The sequence below is a fragment of the Scyliorhinus torazame genome, chromosome 5, assembly GCF_047496885.1.
Source record: "Scyliorhinus torazame isolate Kashiwa2021f chromosome 5, sScyTor2.1, whole genome shotgun sequence".
Lineage (NCBI taxonomy): Eukaryota > Metazoa > Chordata > Chondrichthyes > Carcharhiniformes > Scyliorhinidae > Scyliorhinus > Scyliorhinus torazame.
Genome location: NC_092711.1, coordinates 302,755,398 through 302,776,510, shown reverse-complemented (window position 1 = coordinate 302,776,510; position 21,113 = coordinate 302,755,398). Strand labels below are relative to the sequence as shown.

The 21,113-nt window shown below is 44.8% G+C and overlaps 1 protein-coding gene across 1 annotated transcript; it reads left to right on the top strand.

Moving 5' to 3' along the window:
* The first annotated feature begins 1,831 nt into the window (after positions 1-1,831).
* Positions 1,832-17,088, top strand: ube2a (ubiquitin-conjugating enzyme E2A (RAD6 homolog)). The gene is made up of 6 exons (XM_072505849.1): positions 1,832-2,007; positions 2,207-2,287; positions 2,654-2,679; positions 6,149-6,238; positions 10,553-10,641; positions 16,634-17,088. Exons 1-6 carry the CDS (start codon positions 1,964-1,966, stop codon positions 16,760-16,762), a joined length of 459 nt encoding a protein of 152 aa, XP_072361950.1. The 5' UTR covers positions 1,832-1,963; the 3' UTR covers positions 16,763-17,088.
* The last annotated feature ends 4,025 nt before the right edge of the window (positions 17,089-21,113 follow it).

Sequence of the window (21,113 nt, the reverse complement as noted above, 5' to 3'; positions counted from 1 at the left end):
CACCACATCAACTGCTTTACCCTCGTCCACCTGTTTGCTCACCTTCTCAAAGAACTCAATAAGGTTTGTGAGGCACGACCTACCCTTCACAAAACTGTGTTGACTGTCCCTAATCAAATTATTCTTTTCTAGATGATTATAAATCCTATCTCGTATAAACCTTTCCAAGACTTTGCCCACAACAGAAGTAAGGCTCACTGGTTTATAGTTACCAGGGTTGCCTCTACTCCCCTTCTTGAACAAGGGGACAACATTTTCTATCCTCCAGTCTTCTGTCATTATTCCTGTAGACAATGATGACATAAAGATCAAAGCCAAAAGCTCAGCAATCTCCTCCCTAGCTTCCCAGAAAATCCTAGGATAAATCCCATCCGGCCCAAGGGACTTATCTATTTTCACACTTTCCAGAATTGTTAACACCTCCTCCTTATGAATCTCAAGCCCTTCTAGTCTAGTAGCCTGTATCTCAGTATTCTCCTCGACAACATTGTCTTTTTTCTGTGTGAATACTGACGAAAAATATTCATTTAGCACCTCTCGGAGAATTCAGAATGTCCAAACTGCCTAACAGCACGTCTTTCGGGACTTCGGAGCACCCGGAGGAAACCCACGCAGTCACAGGGACCCTGGGACACTGTGCTATGGACAGTCCAGGGAGATAGGAGGCCTGAGGCTGATACCAGTAATTTTAAGAGGAGGTTAGCTAAACATTTCATAAATCAATTTAAGAATATGGCTAATGAGCTGTGTATTCACATTTTTTGGTTAAGATGCACATTTTTTCTAGATGTTAATTGACCTGTTTCCTGTCTCATTGTTCATGTATAACAATGGTCATCTGCACATTCCTATTTATGGGGGGGGGGGGGGGGCACAGTGGTTAGCACTGCTGCCTCAGCACCAGGGACCTGAGTTTGATTCCGGCCTTGTGTGACGGTGTGGAACATAGAACATTACAGCGCAGTACAGGCCCTTCGGCTCTCAGTGTTGCGCCGACCTGTGAAATACACATTCTCCCCGTGTCTGGCGCGAGTTTCCTCCAGGTGTTCCAGTTTCCTCCCAAGTCCAAAGTGGTGCTGGTGTGGATTGGCCATTATCAATGCAGTTACGTGGCGAGGGTGGGCGAGTGGGCCTGGGCAGAGTGATGTTTTGGAGGGTTGGTGCAGACTTGATAGTACGCGTGGCCTAATTCTGCTCTGTCGGGATTCTATGGATTTGAGTTTATTTTATTAGGAGGGCCTGTGTAGAGTTTTCAAGAGGAACAGGTTTGTATAGATTTCCAACGATAAACATGGGGTGGTTTCTGTCCAAGCATAGGAAACAGCAGGAGCTGCTTTCAAAGCAATGAACAGAATTAATGGCCTCCTTTTCTCTCTCTCTGTTTTTTTTGCAAATCCTGCTGCTGGACGAAAGTAAGAGATTTGGGCAACATTGCAGCCAGATTAAAAGAAGCTTTAGTGTGGGCTGTGTTTTTTTTTTTGCATGTCTGTGTTGAAACCCAGGAACAGCAGTGAGTGGGAAAGGGCCTGCAGCAGGTAAGATGACGAATCTATTTGTCAAGTTTCAGCCTTCGCTCACGTGACCGTCAATACTTAGCCCAATGGCAGGTACCATTGTGGCTGGTGGACAGGGGGGGGGTGGCTGTTGATGACAACGAGCTGGCAATAATGAAAGCGGCGACGACTTCTTTTTCCCGAGCGACTTGAAGAAACAATAAGATATAGCGGGGGATATTTAGGCTGTGTTGTCAGGATTGTGTTTGAGGCGGGTTCAGGTTAGTCAGGGCCCCCCTCACACCCCCCCCCCCTCCCGCCCGCAGTGGACTGCCCCTGAAACGCTCGGCCAGCCGGATCGAACGTTCAGTAACAATATTCTTTGATACGTGTCGGGGCGAGTGTTGCAAAAGCTTCTGCGTTCCTTCCGCTCTTTATGTCCCTTTATTAACCCGCAAACCGCGGCAGAGATGTCCACCCCAGCACGGAGGCGCCTAATGAGGGACTTTAAACGGTAGGAGGGGGGCTGGGCAGGCACCCCCCCCATTTAACATGGCGCTGCTTTGACTTTTAAATATGGAAAGGCCAGCGGGCGGGCCGGCTCTGATCACTGTGTTCACTATCTTCAGTGTGATCACTGTGTTCACTATCTTCAGTGTATTCACTGTGTGTGTCTCACCCCCCTCCCTCTCTTCCCCCTCCCGGATTTCTAGGTTGCAGGAGGATCCTCCAGCCGGTGTGAGTGGAGCGCCCTCGGAAAACAACATCATGGTGTGGAATGCAGTGATATTCGGGTGAGTGGGAGGACCGTGTCTCTCTGAGGCCCCGGGGGGAGGGAGGGGGGGGGGGGGGTTTGTCTTTTCCACATGTCCCCTGCCCCAGCAGAAATCCCCTAACTACCCCCTCCCCTCTGTGCTAGAGCCAAGCTGCTGGGGTGGAGTTTCCCCAGTCTGGGATACACGCTTCAAACTGGGGGAGGGGAGAGGGGAGGGGGGCGGATTCAGGATGTGATGAGTAAACGCCAATCTGTTTGAAGTGCCCTACCTGTTAGATTAGTCCATCCAGGCACATTGCTTCGACCTATTTTAAGTAATGATGTAGGGATCACTGTATATTTGTCACCATTAATTATTTCCCCCCCCCCTTTATTCCCTGTACAGGCCGGAGGGAACGCCTTTTGAAGATGGTAAGTCAGCATCCAGAAGAAATAAACTTGTGGAATATGATGTCTTGGTGGAAGTCTGGTAAAATGCCTCCCTTTTCAGTCCATCTATTTGAAAGGATGGACAGAATTTTGATTGTGATCTGACACTAAAGATGGTGACCAAAATGCTTCGCTTTTCACAGTAACTTAATTTGAAGCCTACTTGTGACAATAAGCAAAATTATTATTATTATTAAAAGATTAGAAGTTCAGACACTGACAATTTGTAGATTTTCTTTTAGAAGCAGCTACATTTCCTGTTTATATAAATGGTGACACTTGTTATTTGCCTCAAATCCAATGCCGTTCACTCCCTTGTTTCCAAACAAAACCAGTTCTGAACACTGACTTTAGGGTTGTAGGAAGCAGCTTCCTGGTTAAGGTGGAGGCAGGGAGAAAATAGTTTCCTTGTAAGTACAACTGTTTTTGTTGTTGCAAACTACCCTACTTGGAGCACATTACTGAGTATGGAAGCCTTGGCCTGTAGCTGTGATTCTCCACTTGGGTAACACTTTTAGGTGTGAGCTTTTACTTTCTTGCTATTTAGAAATTGGGATGTAGTTTGTGGCACATAATGCCGCTCTTACATCCTTGTAAATTAACAGAAGCCAAGGCCTGGAGCACAGAACAATAGAGATTAGAGATGTGTGGCATTTAAGGAAAAATGTAGAAGTGTTATTTTTTGAGGATTGTCATTCAAATATGCAGCTAATGTTGCCCCTGAAAAGAGCGATAATCTGTGAACTGAAGTTAGTGAAGCATAATCCTGTGTTTTTTCTGTAACACTCTGTAAATATTGTAATTTGATATCGGGATATGTGCTGTGATGCAGAACGCAGTACATTTGGCAATACTGTTTGTTGCCGTGCTACAGTGTGTGTAACAAAATGATTGAACAGCAACTGAATATTCACCAATTGAAATTCAGGTAAGAATTTGTCAGTGTAAATGTTTTTTTTCTTCAATTTGGAGCCAGCTGATGGAAGTGAGGAACTGGAACAAAATCTCTTTGACCCAAAAAATTGGGCATTAATTTTCTGGCTGAGTTTCAGGTGTAAATACATCTGAATTGATCATTCCATTGGATAAATCAAAACAAAATACGTCTAAAGTTTGAGTCAACATTTGATTAGAATAGTGTTAACTGTTTTGACTTTTTGTCAAGAGTCACCCAAGTGTTGTGATACACTGTGCCACTGATTGATGGAAGTTCGGTTTAATCTTGCAGCTCACAGCATAATGAGCTCCAGGTTTCACTTGCACCACTGTAGATCCCTGCCAGAGGGATGTGAGCGAAACGATGGAACAGACTTTTGTTTTCTCCTTTGTGGCTTTCTTCACATGCTCTGTGGAACTTGATGCTTCATTTTGGCATTTGCATGCTTTCTTTTGTTGGTGAAGAAGAAAATAAAGGTTGAACTGCATTTGCTTTGTTCAGCATTATGCAGCCAGGTGGACAATGAACCATCCCAGCAGAGAGCTGGGAATAGGGTTCAAAGGGTAGCTGTATCATGGTGTACATGTGAAAGGGAAAAATGTGCGTGACTATGGACAACAAAATTGGCCATTGGGCCCAACTGACATATAGTATAAACCGACCACCACTCTCCTGTCTTCACCTACCACATCGGAATACCCCCTATTCCTTTTTCCCTAGTGCTTGTCTAGCTTCCCCTTCATTGCATCTATGCTTTTTACCCCAGCTACTCATTGTGGTTGAGAGTTCTGCTCCTGAGCAAAAACTTAATTTAATAGTGACTATCTTGTATTTCTAACTCAAATTTGTGGAAACCTTCCCTCCGCATCTATCCCTCGTAGATCGTTAAAATGTTTTATCAGGCCCACCCCCGCTTTCTGTTTTCTAGAGGAGGCCCAGCCTATTTAGACTTTCCTGACATTCTGTGAACCTTTTTTCACTTGATCCAATTTGTCAATATCCTTTTATAACGTGGAGACCAGGAATATACCCGGTACTCCCAGTTGTGGACCAGCAAAGGTTGTAAGCAACTTTGGCATAACTCCTCTGCTTTTCAATTCCTTTCCTCCTAGAAATGAACCACGGTGCTTGGCTTGCTCTTTTTTTTTTGTATCTTTTTCACCTGCGTCACTACTTTTTAGTGAGTTGTGCATTGCTCTGCAATGCAAATTGTAAGCCGTTCTTTCCAAGAGCTGGCACATAGGCATGATGGATTGAGTGGCTGCCTTCTGGGCTGAAAGATTTGAGTGTCAGTAGGTGGGAGGCAGGAATTATTTTTGGCCTGTTCCTGAAGTTAGATTCTTATTAGGGAGCAAATGTTGATACTTAGGCAGAATCATTCCTTTCTGTATATGCTCCAAAATGGTGAATGTAGGCCAGCCACTTTAATAAGGCGGCACTATTATTGAGTCAGATTCCAAACAACATCCAATAAGCAGAGAGTTATTTTTCAACCTGGAAACTGAACCAATAGGGCAGGAAGAGATGCACGGCATTTTGGCCAAGATGTCAGAAGCCATTTGATTGCTGTCCTGATGATTTTTATAAAAAAATATTAATTCTTGTGAATGGGGGTGTCATTGACATGGCCAGCATTTCATAGAATTTACAGTGCAGAAGGAGGACATTCAGCCATCGAGTCTACACCAGCCCTTGGAGAGAGCACCCTACTTAAGCCCATGTCCCTACCCTATCCCCGTAACCCCGCCTAACCTTTTTGGATGCTAAGGGCAATTTATCATGGCCAATCCACCTAACCTGCGCATCTTTGCACTGTGGGAAGAAACCGGAGCACCCGGAGGAAACCCACGCACACACTGGGAGAACGTGCAGACTCCGCAGACAGTGACCCAAGCCGGGAATCGAACCTGGGACCCTGGAGCTGTGATGCAACTGTGCTACCGTGCTGCCCAATTTGTTGACCGTTCTTGATTGCCCTTGAGAAGGTGGTGATGAGCTGCCACCTTGAACCACAGCTGTCCATCGGATACAGTCACATCTTCAGTGCTGTTAGGGAGGGAGTTCCAAGGTTCCTGTAACAGTGAAGGAATGGCAATATAGTTCCAAATCAGAGTGATATCAGCTTCAGCAAACTCAGTAAAGCTTGGGACTCCCAATAGAGGACTTGCATTGCAGGGCCATGGCTGGGGGTTATTGCTTGGTGAGCTGTTTCTGGTTTTGTTTAAATTTTTCTTAAATAGTGTGTAATAATCTTTATTAGTGTCACAAGTAGGCTTACATTAACACTGCAATGAAGTTACTATGAAAATCACGATGAACCATTTTTCTTCCTGTAGGGATATGTTTGGCATGTCTTGAGATCAGGAAACCTGTGCCTTTGCAATTCAACAAAACTACAGGATTTTTATTTTAAATAGGAAAAAGTTGTGTACAGCTGATAACCACTTTCATTCAATGTAACACCAGTAATAGATCCTGTTTCTCTTTCAACCCCCTTTTTGTTTCTCATTCCAGGTACCTTTAAGCTCACAATAGAATTCACAGAAGAATACCCAAACAAGCCACCCACAGTTAGATTTGTTTCAAAAATGTTTCACCCAAATGGTAAGTGAATGAAATGTGGCGTTTATTGGAATTAATTTACTTCAGATGCACTGTGGTCAATTATCTGGTGGTAGAGAAAATTAGTGTGTGTACCTTGTACTTCAAAGTGACGTCAAGAATGAAGGAAGTCACTTCCGGTGTGGACCATGGAGTAAGTGGTCACACACAAGGCAGCTCCTGCCCAAGGTTACAGAAAAGAGCTCTTTTTTTAATCAATACGGGGTGGAATTTTGATGAAAAGACGTAGGTGAATGTTGGAGGGGTACTTTCCCCCCAGGAATGGTATGTCTCTTGGTTACCAGACCTGGCAGAAACCGTAAAAGATTTGACTGGAGCTGCAGGAAAGACAAAAGCTTAAAGGCTTCAAGCTGACTTGAGGGCCTTTATTAAAGGTGAATTCTAGCAGCAGAGGGAATAACTGTGAAAAGATCTCACCAAGGCCATTGAAGAAGCGGGGACGAGGCTTCCGGTGGCGGCCATGGAGGAGTAGGTCGCGCATTCGGCAGCTCCCGTCTGGAACGGACACTTAGACCTTTTTCAGGAGTTTCCACAGACCTTTGGGGGCAGATTGGTGAAGCGAACACTGCCAAAAGGATTCCCTGTCTGTGGGACTTCCGGTGACGGCGGGCGGGAGGCAGCTGTGCGTTGGATGGCTCCCGTTCGGGAACGACATTGTCGGGGGTTAACGCCCGGTCTCAGGGCCAGCGAAGACAGTGAAAGTCGGGAGACAGCACAAAGAAGGGAAATGTCGAAGACCGGCAAAAAAACGGCCGTGAAAAAAACAGCTGAAAGTCCGTCGGGGAGTGAAAAGGTCACCGTGGGGTCAGTAAAGAAAATGGAGGCTGGAGCGCTAGGGGAGGCCGCATTGCTTACGGCTGAAGTAATAACTAGGGTGATGGCCGTGGAATTCGAAAGGCAGTTTACGAAACATATGGAGGCAATGAGGAAGGAGATGGGGGCGATTTTGAAAGTGCTGGTGGAGGAGGCGATTACCCCGGTGAGGACGGTGGTGGCAAGCGCAGTGGCGGAGATGCGGGAGCAAGGGGTGGCGCTGAAGGAAGTGGAAGAGACAGTACTGCAGCACAGTGGTCAACTTACCTCGATGGGGAAGGAGATGCAGAAGGTGATGGAGGTCAACAAGGATCTGCAAGGCAAAATGATAGACCTGTAAAACAGATCCAGGCGACAGAATTTGAGGATTGTGGGGCTGCCCGAAGGAGTTGAAGGACCGAGGCCGACTGAGTATTTTGCCACGATGTTGGCAAAACTATTGGGGGAGGATCCCTCCCGATATGAGCTGGATCGGGCACATCAGTCGTGGAGGCCTGTACCAAAGGCGAGTGAGCCGCCAAGAGTAGTGACTCTGTGCTTCCGGTGGAGCTGGCGGGGAGGCGGGCTGCCTTCAACCGGGTGAAGAGGGCACTGTACGTTAGCAGGGTGCAGTGCGGCATTGTATATCCAGCGGAGCTGAGGGTGACCTACAAGTTCAAGGACTTTTATTTCGGGACGCCAGAAGCAGCGGAGGAGTTTGCGAAGGCAGAAGGACTGTGGCAGAATTGAGAAACGGTCATGTAGCAATGTAGCCTCATGACTGTTTTTTTTCTTTTTTGTTTCACTGCGTGCTGGTGTATGGGCTATAGGAGCCAACGTTGTGTATATTTGGACAAGGGAAGAAATGGGACTTTCAGTTGGAATGAGGGCTATTTGGGGTATGGATGGATATGCGGGGTTTGTGTGCTAAAAGGGGACTTCTGGGTTTTTCCTGGGGCCGGGCAAGGGGGAAAGGGACCCGGGGGGGGCCTCCACGCTGGCCGGTTTAAGCCGGCCAGTGAACTGGAGTGAGGTGGGGGGGGAGGGGCTGCGGCCATCGGAGCCTGGCAGAACAGGGTCCGAGTGGTCTAGCCGGGGTGGAAGTTGGGGGGAAGGAACAGAGGTTGGGGGGAGGAGTTTTACAAGAGGAAGTGGAGGGTGAGGAGTTGGGGAGGGGGGGTTTACAACTCTTGGGCGTCATTTACGATACTCTTTTGGAGGTTGGATGGTATTGAGTGTTGTCGCGGGGTGGGGGGAGGGCGACTCTATCGGTTAATGGTGGCCATGGGCGATTCCGGACTCCTTTTTCTTTTTCGCTTTTGTTTTTTTTTCTCCCACCGTGGGAGGGTTTGTTTTATTTGAGGCATATACAGTTGGGTGGGGTGGTGGGAGGATGGGATCGTTGTTGATGTTAAGGGTATTGACTTTGTATTTGTTACCGTTTGTTGCCTGTTGGTGGGGTGTAAACTTTGAAGGAAAATGTGAAAATGGAGAATAAAAACATTTTTAAAAAAAACAATGAAGGAAGTATGGTAGACAAATGCAGGCTGCAATATTATCTATTACAGCCATGTTCTTTGGGAGGTGGCTGTGGGTGGTAGGAATTCTGTCAATTCCTCTGCTGCTGCCTTTTGCATCTTGGGTTTTGTCTCCACACTGACATGGTAGCACAAAGAAAGCCCTTCTCTCCCCTCCTTTTTAGCCAGAGTCTCCAGATATCATATCTGTGCATCTTTACTGTGTCCTTGAAGTGCCACTTGTCTCCTGTTTTCTTCTGCCAGTCACCAGTTCTCCATAAAGACCTGTTTGAATGCACATAATTTATTCTAACACGTCCAGCCCAGTTAAACTGAGCTTTGATGATCTTGCCCTCCGTGCTGGTGCTGTGAACACATTCCAGTACTTTGCTTTTTAGAGGAAACAAACATATTTTGTGGAAAAAATAGACACTTTTTAAAACTTGCATTTTGTGACCACTCAGGATGAAGGATGATCATGCGGAGAATGGAATATCTATTTTCAAGCACAGAATGTCTATGTTAAGTTTTTCTGCGTTAAATGTAGAATAAATCATATGGAGTGGTTGGTGCACCTTCATATTGCTCCAGTGAGATTTTCTTCCCAGACCATTTCAGGGGTGACATAGTGCACAGTCGTTAGCACTGCTGCCTCACAGTGCCAGGGTCCCGGGTTCAATTCCGGCCTTGTGTGACTGGAGTTTGCACTTCCTCCCTGTGTCTGTGTGGGCTTCCTCCCGATGGGCCACGCTAAATTGCCCCAAGGTTAGGTGGGGTTGTGGTGATGGGGTGGGGGAGTGTGCCTAGGTCGGGTTCCTTCAGAGGATCGGTGCAGACTCGAATGGCCTCCTTCAGTATTGTAGTAATTGTATGGTTTTCCTCACTGGCCATCCTGTGGGATGCGGAATGACTTTGTGCCATGGGCCTGTGCCCAGTGGGTAGATTGAGACTGGCTAACTATGTCCCATCAAGAGTAGACAGAGGAGATATTTTGTCCTTTGGGTGTAGACTAGAGTTGTAAGGTTTAAACCTGTGTCCTCCCAGCACTTTTACTAACGAGCCTGATCTTGAGCAGACATGTTTTTTGCAGCCCATCTCTTCAGGTTCAGAAGGTGGATAGAAATGGCAATATGAAGTAACACACCTGAGCTATATGCTGGGAGATCTGAGAAATAAAGTATTGTCTTGAGCTGACGAGCTGGAGGATAAAATCCAGTCCCAAGTTACTAAAAAAACGAATAGAATAAGTTCTCATAATAAACCATTTGGAGCAATGACCTCGGCTGTTGTAATTGAGCTAATGGTCAACTCATTGACATGGTCCACCAGTACTAAATATTCTCTGTTAGAGGTACTTAAACGGAATAAGAATTACTTAAACGGAATAAGAATGTAACCAAAAATGTTTGACGTATCTTAAAACATATGCTTTTAAAGGAAATTTTTAAAGTGACCCTTTTTGCATATTTGTAATGATGGGTGATCCGAACACCTTTGGGTTTTCCTAAATTGGAAAGTGCAGTAATTGCGTTTCATCCCTATTGTTTCCTGATATTTATAATTTCACTTGCACCCAGATCCTTGGAAGTGTTGCTTGACTTTGACTTGGTCACGTCCAAAAGCATAAATAGAGTGGTGTTTTGAACAATGATCCAAACCTTTCAACGTGGGCAATTCTAATGTACGTGGAAAAGCTGCTTCGGAAGACGGATGGGTTTTGATGTCTTCAGCTCTGTTGTCAAAATAGACTTTCGCATTTTAATATGTAGTTAAAAGGGATGTTGTCGTTCAGACTCCAGTCTGGGAATTAGATCTCATGTTGGCAGTAAATGTTGCTGAATTATTAAATACAGGTGTTTTAATTTCACAAGCCCCTGATTTTGAATTTATGAAGCACTCACAACGACATTTATGGTTGCCATAGTTTAACGGAAGGGTGGAGACGTGAATCAATTAGCATCGGGATAACGTGTTGTATTTTCTGTAGTCTATGCAGATGGCAGTATATGTCTGGATATACTGCAGAATCGCTGGAGTCCAACTTATGATGTGTCTTCAATCTTAACATCTATACAGGTAATTATACCATGTTTACTTTGCACCTTTACCCTAACTGGTTTTCGTACACTGTCATGGAAGCCAAGACTTTTCTCATTAATAATAATCTTTATTATTGTCACAAGTAGGCTTACATTAACATTGCAATGAAGTTACTGTGAAAATCCCCGAGTCGCCACACTCCGGCGCATGTTCGGGTACACATGTTCGAGGGAGAATTCATGGATCATAGATTTTACAGTGCAGAAGGAGGTCATTCGGCCCATCGAGTTGGCACCGGCCCTTGGGAAGGGCTCCTTACTTAAGCCCACAGCTCCACCCTATCCCAGTAACCCCACCTAACCTTTTTTTGGTCACCAAGGGCAATTTAGCCTGACCAATCCACCTAACCTGCACATCTTTGGACAGTGGGAGGAAACCGGAGCCCCCGGAGGAAACCCACTCAGACACTGGGAGAACGTGCAGACTCTGCAGACAGTGACCCAAGCTGGGAATCAAACCTGGGACCCTGGTGCTGTGAAGCAACAGTGCTCACCACTTTAATCTGTAGCTCACCACTTTGCAATGCACAAGATTCTCTATTCCATCCCCCACCCACACAGTTTTTTGCCTTGTTCGGTTGTATCTGCCTCTGTGTGCAGGCACACAGTGTCCCGATAGAGACTAGAACTTAGTGTATGTGTATGGATGAAACTGCAGAGACAAATGCATGTTGTAACACTCTCTGGGACAACATGCCTAAAATTAGTGACCCAATGCTTGTTTAATTTTACAAGAAAAATTATTTATTTCTGCTATGCTGAACTCAACAATACGCGGCGCTACAGCCATTGGCAACCTTTGGGCATCCCAACCAAGTGGCCATTTTACATTCCAAAAATGTAATTTATTCATAAAATTTGTATAATAGTTCAAAGTTGACATTCCATAAAGTTCAAAATAAATTGGTTCAATATGTTATATGGCTCTCTGAGGTGCCTCACTACACTTACAATTAAAGTTTAGAATTGCACTATTCATTTCACGTTAAACATATAGCCTGAAGCATTTTACATGGTGTACTGTTGTGGGGGAGGGCCTTGGTGGCCGTTCCCTATTGAGTTTTTGTCCAGCGTCCCTCGGCACGTACCTTGGAGTACGCTGGTCTGCAACACCTTAGTCATTGGCCACTTTTTGCACTGGAAGACCAGCAAATGTTGGGTAGACCACAAAGCACCTTTCACCAAGTTGAGGGCCTTCCAGCAACAGTTGCTGTTTATCTTGGTATGCATCCCAGGAACTGTAGATCATAGAGACTTGCATTACTGAACTGTCCAGATGAACCTCAAAACTGCTGTGCATTTTTCCAGATCTGCTTTGCAAAGGTATATTTCAGAAGGGGGAGGTGACAGTCTTTTTCTGCCCCCTCCCCACTGCAGCCATTTTAAGGGCAGCAGAGGGTCTGAGACTACGACCATGCTTAAAGGACCTGATGAGAGCACTTCTCACCACTACCTTGGTACTTGATTGAAAATTCTAGCGATGAAGAATCCCCCCAAGAATCTCCTCGGGGATCCATCTGACACGATCCACTATCCTTTTCTCTGAGGGCCACAAGGATGTTATGCGTGGAGCATTGTCGATGGTCAGGTTTATCCAGGGCACAGGTGGTATGACTCACTCCCAAGTGACTGGTGTGCTCTGCAGCAATGTGACCAGTCCTATCCTTCAGAACACAAGGGATTGATAAAATCTCAGCAAGTAGTGACATTGTGTTTGTGAACCGCGGGTCTATGCACAGCTTGATGCAGCCATTGCTGTGGATGCAATCCATTTGTGATCTCCAGACAATGCTGAAACTGGTTCAGGAGACTGCCACGACTCATTCGTAGCGTGTGGGTTAAACCTGTGCTGCGTAAAGCAACACCAAGAGTGCCTTGAACCTGATGACCAGTTTCTTTCTTGCAGTGGAGGGTGCATCACCTACACATGCTCAGTTTGTTTCAGCTCCTACTGCAGCTTCCATGAACCATATCACTAGCAGATTCAGGCAGTCTGACATGATGAAGAGGAAAAAGGATCAGTCAATCCAGTTCATAAAGAACACTGTCTCGCTCTTGGCGTGATTTATTTTGGTTCCTGAGGCCAGTCCAAACTGGTTGCAGATGCTCATCAGTCTGCGATCTGACAGTGGATATGAGCAGAAGACTGCAAACATCATCCATGCAGAGGAAGGCGTTGACCTGAGTGTCTCCGCTGCATGGGATTGTCACCCCTTATATCTGTCTCCTTCCTGATGGACTTGGTAAAAGGTTTGCAGCACGTGAATAAGATGGAGAAAGGACGACCCTGCCTGACTTGAGATTTGATCAGAAAGCTTTCTGATCCTACGACAATGATTGAATCTGTGCTACTGTCATTTGTGCAAGGGCAGTTAGATATAATTGCGGATTCCCTCCAGTGTAAAGCTAGTGAAAGCATGATGGGTTGAATAACATGCTGTGCAGTTTCTAATACACAAGACTTTTTTCTCTTGAGCTGAGTGATGTTTATGGTGGGAATAAACCTTTTTCCATTCCAGCCAACTCTTATCTCCAGTCAGGTATAGCATAACCAGTCACCAGTGAAGTTCTTTCTGCTCTGCCCAAGTCTATCTCAAACCCCCAGCCTCACAAGTGTGACACTTTCACTTCTTGTCATCAGTAAGTCTGGCCTCCAGTAGATTGCCAGTTGGTACTGGATTAAGGGCAGCTTATCATATTGCAATGCATACGTGCCAGTAACACAAGATTTAAAAAATATATATATTTTATTACCAACATGTATCAAAACAAGTTACAACACATATAAATATCCCGGGAAACATACTTCCCAGCAATCAACTATGCAGTCTGTACATATTTTTCCCCCCTTCTCTCTCTTTCTCTCCCCCCCCTCCCGCGACGAACAGCTCCTCAAACATGGTCACAAACATCCCCCACCTTTTCTCAAACCCCTCTGCAGAGCCCCTTCACTCGTATCTCTCCAACTGCAGGAAGTTGTAACGGTCACCCAACCAAGCCACTATACCCGCTGGCAGTGCCATTCGCCACTCCAGTAAAATTTGCCGCCGTGCAATCAGAGGCGAAAACCACAACATCGGCCTTCCTCCTCTCCATGAGCTCCGGCTTCTCTGAAACCCCAAATATCGCCATCAAAGGGTCCGGGTCCTCCACTATCCTGGCAAAGACCGTGAACACTCCCACCCAGAATCTTCCCAATTTATCGCAACCCCAAAACATGTGAGTGTGATTCGCTGACCCCCGCCCACACCTCTCACTCATCTGCTACCCCCTGAGAGAACCCACTCATTCTCGCCCGAGTCATATGCACCCTGTGCACCACCTTAAACTGTACCAGGCTCATCCTTGCATAGGAGGAGGTCTTGTTTATCCTACGCAGTGCCTCACTCCATACTCCCCAATTGATCATAACACAAGAGATTGCTCAAATTATCTTCTAATGGATCCTTTGTAAATAGAGATTATTTTATCCCATCAGCCTTGGGTGAACCCAGGCCCAAGAGGTGAAAGGCCAGTGGCTAATCCACTGTTACCCAGCTCCCAGCCAGTAGCTAGCCCCAATGTCGTGTTAGTTCTCACTGAAGCAGTGGTACCTGCAAAACAAAAGCCAAACTTTTCTAGAAGTCTTTTATTCCCCTCCTAATCTGAACTATCTCCCTGACTCTCCTCTCTAACCTGACCTATTTTTCTGTCTTATGGCGTTTCTTTTTCTACCCAAAAATTGATTCCAAGGATGGGCAATTGGATCCTGCATTGAAGATGCTCCTATCAGTGTTGTGTCGTAATCAATCTGCAGCACAAAATAAGGAGGGCGAGGAAGAAAAATCCAATTCACAGTACTCACTGTGGGATAAGCCACTCTCAACAATTCCTAGGCCAACGTAATGACTCCATACTAATTGTGATTAGACTGTTTTACATTTCGGACTGAGCATCTGGAGGTTGTATGATATCAATTCTTGCTGGCATTGGTGATTAAACCACCACATAGTCAGTGGCTATGAGCACTGAAAGCCTGTCAGTTCAGGTAGGAAACTGGTACAAATTAAGTCCCAAGCTCTAAATCAATCTGGAACTTGTTGGGATGAATGGGTGATCTGATGTGATGGGTGTTTTTTTGTTTGAAGCATTGCTTTCTTCGTCGCCGCCTCTGGTGGTATGCTCACTTCATCCATTTGAACAGACACGTAGGACATTAGTTAGTCTTTTTGTATTTTTTTTCTCTTCTCTTGAAATCCAATTCCAGGTGGATAGTGGACAGAAGCAAGAAATTAGCTAACTATATGCCACCCCCAGGCGAATAGTTGAAATGTTGAAGCAAACTCAATGTGAACAGTTGATTGAACTTGAAAATATTTGGTCTGTTTGGCTCAGCTCATTCAGGCCCAAATCATCTCAACCACTGGGGAAATATAGAGCCTGAAATATTATTTGACAACATGGCTTTGCACAAGACTCGGCTTAATTATGTAAGGATTCTGCTTTCAATTCGAGCTCAGTTGGCAGCAGGGAAGGATCACCAAGATTTATGCTGAGCAGAAGTTTGTACTTTCATGAGGATAACATATAATTCCCTGAAATGCAGTACACTGCTGTCCCAGCTTGTAGTGATGTGGGTTACTGGAAAGGTTGGGCTTTGTCTGTTTGTGAATGACCAGTGTCATGAATGGTATTAAATTAAACTGTTGCAAGGGAAGGAATGCTTTTAGTGGATTTGAACCATGATCATAACCGTAAGTTAGAGATGGATCATTCAGGGGTGATGTCCTCAATGAAAGGTGGTGGAAAGTTCCTCAAAAGCTTTTGAGACTGCGGAAGTCAGTTGAAAATTGCCAAACTGATTTTGTTAGGCACCGGTATTGAGGTTATGGAATTGAGTTGGACTTGAGATGTAGGTCAGCCATAATCTAAGGTAAGTGAAATGAAAAATGAAAATCGCTTATTGTCACAAGTCGGCTTCAATGAAGTTACTGTGAAAAGCCCCCTAGTCGCCACATTCCGGCGCCTGTTCGGGGAGGCTGGTACGGGAATTAAACCGAGCTGCTGGCCTGCCTTGGTCTGCTTTCAAAGCCAGTGATTTAGCTCTGTGCTAAACCAGCCCCCAGTGGTGCTATAAACTTCCATTCCTTCCCCCCCCCCCCCCCCCCCCCAGTGGCTTTTATTGCTGCAAGATGTCTGCTTAGTTAATGTGCTTCATTTTCTGGTGGTAGAATCAGCCTTGTATTGTTTGGAAATCATCAGGTTACAACATAAACTGTGTGCAAGTATGTTTATTGAGTTTAATTTAAGATGCTGAAATGTTTCCTACGACATTTCTATATGGTGTCAGCTTCTCGTGTGTTGTTTCCCTATCTGTGGCTGACTGCGCATTCAGTCATTTACAGCGAAGAAAGAGGCCATTCGAGTGTGGCATGGTGGTGCAGTGGTTAGCACTGCTGCCTCACAGCGCTGAGGCCCGGGTCACTGTCCGTGTGGAGTTTCTACATTCCCCGTGTCTGCGTGGGCCTCACCCCACGACCCAAAAAGATGCGCAGGGTAGGTGAATTGGCTATGCTAAAGTGCCCCTTAATTTGATAGAAATAATCAGGTACTCTAAATTTATGAAAATGGGGGGGGGGGGGGGGGGGGAAGAGAGAGAGAGAGAGAGAGAAAGAGGCCATTCGACCCATCAAGTCCATGCCATGCTCATGGTGCAATCCAATTCATTCCACTACCTTGTTGGTCCCATAGCCCTTCACGTCACGTTCATTTCCTTAAGTGCCCATTCTGCTTCAGCCCCTTTTGTGGGCAGCAAGCTCGTTGTCGATCCATAAATTGAGAACTGAATGGTGGGGGTGGGTGGAACTGCTTCCAGAGATAGGTAATCTTATTACTCCCATTTTAAAGGCAAATTGCAGAGAGATTTTTGTGTAACTACATGTGATGTGTTGGCTGTTAAGTTTGTTTGTTTTTTTGTTTTTTTCTAATAGTCTTTACTGGATGAGCCAAATCCAAACAGTCCAGCCAACAGTCAGGCTGCACAGCTGTACCAGGAGAACAAACGGGAATATGAAAAGCGGGTATCTGCAATAGTGGAACAGAGCTGGCGGGACTGTTGACCCAGCCTAGTGCCTAAGAACACTGTCAGGCCATGAAAATCATGAAGCATTTGAGTCCTTCTCGTTCTAGCATCATCGCATTATTTTGCAAGCTAAACTGCTACAACACAGCCACCCGTCTGAAGCCTTTTTCCCTGGACGTTGAGTCAAAACACATGTTGAAGTGCATGCACTGTACCTGGGGCACTTGCCAAGGAATTTTAAATTTCATTTTTTCATCTTATGGTCATCCACCTTTCCTGCTGGTCTTTCATAGTCTGTCTGGGCAGTATCAGGCACATAAAATAAAGGTGCACTGTAACACATACAGTGCCATTTGCATTGCATATTTTGTGCAGCTTCTATGTATAGCCCAGTGAATGGGTTTTGAGAGGTTGGAAGAACACTGATCTGCCCCAACCAAAATCCACCATTACAGTGAGAAGTCTAACTATAAATTAACTAGTGGGTCAATGTCACTTCTGTTTATGCAACAGATGTGTGCCTCTTCTCTGAAGCCAGCACAACTCTTACTAGAAGGTGCTAGTCTATATAAAAAAACAACAACAATGTTTGACTTTTTTGATAAAATGTCCGGGGTACTGGAGCTTAGCAGGGTGGTCACTCTTGTGACTGTGTTTAGAGTTCTCTGTAGGTCTGTTGTGAGTGTAGGTATGTGTGTGTGTGAGAGCTGTTGCTGCATGCTTTGTTTTACTTTTTTTCCAATTAAATGAAGTGCTTTTCACTTTGTCAAGAATTACAGCCATCAACAATCCCGTTAGTTACATTAGACCAAACTTGTATATTCGGATACCTAATGCAGTGATGTGGGATATGGGAAGAGACCCTGTACCTTGTATTGTCTGATGTTCTAAAAGTACTTTTTTTCTGCACATTAGTCTTTTGAAGTGACAGTATAACTTTGCACTATAGTAACCCATGTAAGAAACTGTACATTTTCTCACTACTTGTAAATAAAACTGCAAACTTAATATTGTGTCTTGTGTGACTAAACATTGGCTCACTGACCAGCTGAGCAAGCTTCCATTTTGATAATTGAAGCACACAATTGTAAAATATAAATGAAAGGATTTGAGGGGTGTTGAAGCCAGACTTATCAGTTATTCTCTTGAAGTGTAAATGTCTCTAAGAGATTGCACTTCAGGCTGTACCTTGGTCTAATCTGTTTTATTTGAGATCTAGTGGGTAGTTTATAGTTGTACTTACGAGTGGTTACATTGGTGCTTAGTTCATAAGTCTGTCAATTATTTCTTGGGCAATTACGTCCGTACATTGTGAGGGCACTCCAAAGCCCCTTGTGCTTGCCATTGCTGTTTGGAAACGACTATCACTTGTAGACATTTTAACCTTGGACTAGACATTTGTAATTTGCAGAAAAGGGTATGGGAACAAGGTTTTATATTTGTCTAATTACAAACTTGAATATGAGGATTAAGTCCCAAATTTCTGATAATGTAGCCACTAAATTTCATATCCACTGGGGAATAAAAACTGACAAGACGCCTCGAGTATACTCGTGACTTGGACTAGAACAGGTTCTGGAATAATCAGTGTAATCAGGATTTTAAGGGTCATGGAAATCCTTAAAACAGTAAGGATGAGTTAGCTTGTGTCAGAAAGGTGAGCACTAATATTGGCTTGGGGGGGGGGTGGAGCATCGTGGCGAAAAATCCCTTGGAATTCTTGCTTTTCTCCAATGCCTTTGCTCAAAAACGTATGTGGGTGTTTTGTGAGAACATGTAGCTAATACACACACACAATCAAATACCCACACACATGAAATACAAGAGGAACCATACCACCTTTAGGCAGGGTAAGTTGGTATAGGGCAGTGGCAAAGGTATAATTTGCTAAAACATTTCCCAATTGGAAGTTACTGTCCTGTAATGAGCGGTATCTTCTTATTCACTCACCCCAACCCCCTTAATGCTGGAGGCTCACCCAAGTACAATGCATCACCCCTTTCATTGTATAATGGTATTTGTGGTTATTACCAAGTTCCATGCGTGGCTGTATACAACTACTTCACTAAAATGGGACTTACACATTGTCCTTTCAGTGTGAGCTTGGGAGTAGTCTCTGGTCTTTTTATGATGGTCTCTCGGGGTTTATACTGTTTGGAACCCAGAACAATCATACCAGTTATAAAAAAACATTCAAAAATGGAGGAATAGTTTTGAGATGCAGAAAGAATATAAATCATTCCTGCAGCTGAACAGGTTCAGTAGTAGCATACTGCGTCGAATCTGCAACACAAACTGTCCGTTCAGCCTGATCAATCTGTCCCATGTTCACCTGCTCGGTGACCAAATAGTTCTAATGTTTTCCCAATGCCTGAACACTTGGCAATACTGGTGTGTGGGATTGCTGCCTTCTGAAGAGTTGAGTTTAGGCAGCAAAATAAACCCACTTGTGTCAAAGTAGAAAAAGAATGTAAGGCAGGAACAGCCATGCTCTGGAATCATTTGTATAGGAATATTTTGGAGAGTCAATTGAGTTTCCTAATCCTGCAGGATCTGGCAAGATGACAAAATGGCTGCTAATACAAGCCAACACCACCACAAACAAAATTACTGCGGATGCTGGAAATCTGAACTAAAAACAAAATGCTGGAAACTCCCATCTGCCGTCATCTGTGGAGAGAGAAACAGAGTTAACCGTTCGTTGTTAACCTAATGGCCACTGAGTTGGAATGTTTCTCTGCACATGGTGCCTGAGTGTTACTAATTTAATGTTTTTGTTTTAAAGTTACTATAATTGAAACTTGTCACCCCAATTTAGTCACACTATTACAAAATGGATTCACTCATTGGGCAGATCATAAGTCAGTTATGAGTTAGCAAGCTGTCTGGTCCAGTATGTATGTGTTTCACAGAGTAAATGTTGGGAATTTTCGCTAGTGTGATGCTAACTTTCAGAAGCTTTGCATCAAGTGTGAAAATTTGCAACATTACCACTATAATATCCTCAATATTTCTACTGGAATTACAGAACTGTTTTTAAAAAAAAAGAGCAGTAGTTGCACATTATATCACTGCAAGATAAGAAATTCACTTTTGTTCCACTGCTTGGTAGGTGCAAGTCTAGTGGGGATAAAATGTACCACTTCATATTTATCGGTGTTGGAACTTAATTTGCCAATTATTTGCCCAATCTGCATGTTTATTAATGTCCTTCTGTAACTTCACAGAATTTCAGTGCAGGAGAGGCACTTTGGCCCATCAAGTCTGCAATGACACATGAAAAAAACCAACCTGCCTATTTACCAGCACTTTGTCCACAGCCTTGAATGTTATGACGTGCCAAGTGCCTATTCAGGTTCTTTTTAAAGGATGTGAGGCAACCCATCTCTACCACACTCCCAGACAGTGCCTTCCATCACCATCCTCTGGGTAAAAAGGTTTTCCCTCAAATTCCCCCTAAACCTCTTGCCCCTCACCTTGAACTTGTGTGCCCTTGTGACTGATCCTTCAACTAAGGGGAACAGCTGCTCCCTATCCAGCCTGGAGTGGCACGGTGGCACAGTGGTTAGCACTGCTGCCTCTCAGCTCCAGGGTCCCAGGTTCAATTTGGGCCTTGGGTGACTGTGCGGAGTTTGCACTTTCTCCCCGTGTCTGTGGGTTTCCTCCCACAGTCCAAAGATGTGCAGGTTAGGTGGATTGGCCATGCTAAATTGCCCTTAGTGTGCAAAAGGTTAGGTGGGGTTACTGGGTCATGGGGATAGGGTGGAGGTGTAGGTTTAAGTCAGGTGCTTTTGCCAAGGGCCGGTGCAGACTCGATGGGCCAAATGGCCTCCTGCACTGTAAATTCTATGATTCAAGCACTGATCCTTTCGGAAGGCCGCTTCTCATCTTCTGCTACTCTGAATAAATACTCTTTACTCCTACTTTTTGCTTTCGGTCTTAAAGGCAGAAAGGAATGCATTCTGCCACTTGTCCCAATTTTAAAAAAATTCTTTCCCATGTGTCACAGGCAAGGCCTTCTTCTGCTGCCCATTTCCCCAATTGCCTTCAGAGCCCGCCAGTTAGTTGTGCGGTCTGGTGTCAGATGTAGGTCAGTCAGATTGAATAAAGACAGCAGATTTCCTTCCCTAAAGATGGGTTTTAACAACAATCAATGATAATTGTCATGGTCACTATTACTAAGACTAGCTTAATATTCCAGTTATAATTGAATTTAAATTCCACCAGCTGCCATGGTGAAATTTGAACCCTTCTCAAGAACAAGAACAAAGAAATGTACAGCACAGGAACAGGCCCTTCGGCCCTCCAAGCCCGTGCCGACCATGCTGCCCGACTAAACTACAATCTTCTACACTTCCTGGATCCATATCCCTCTATTCCCATCCTAT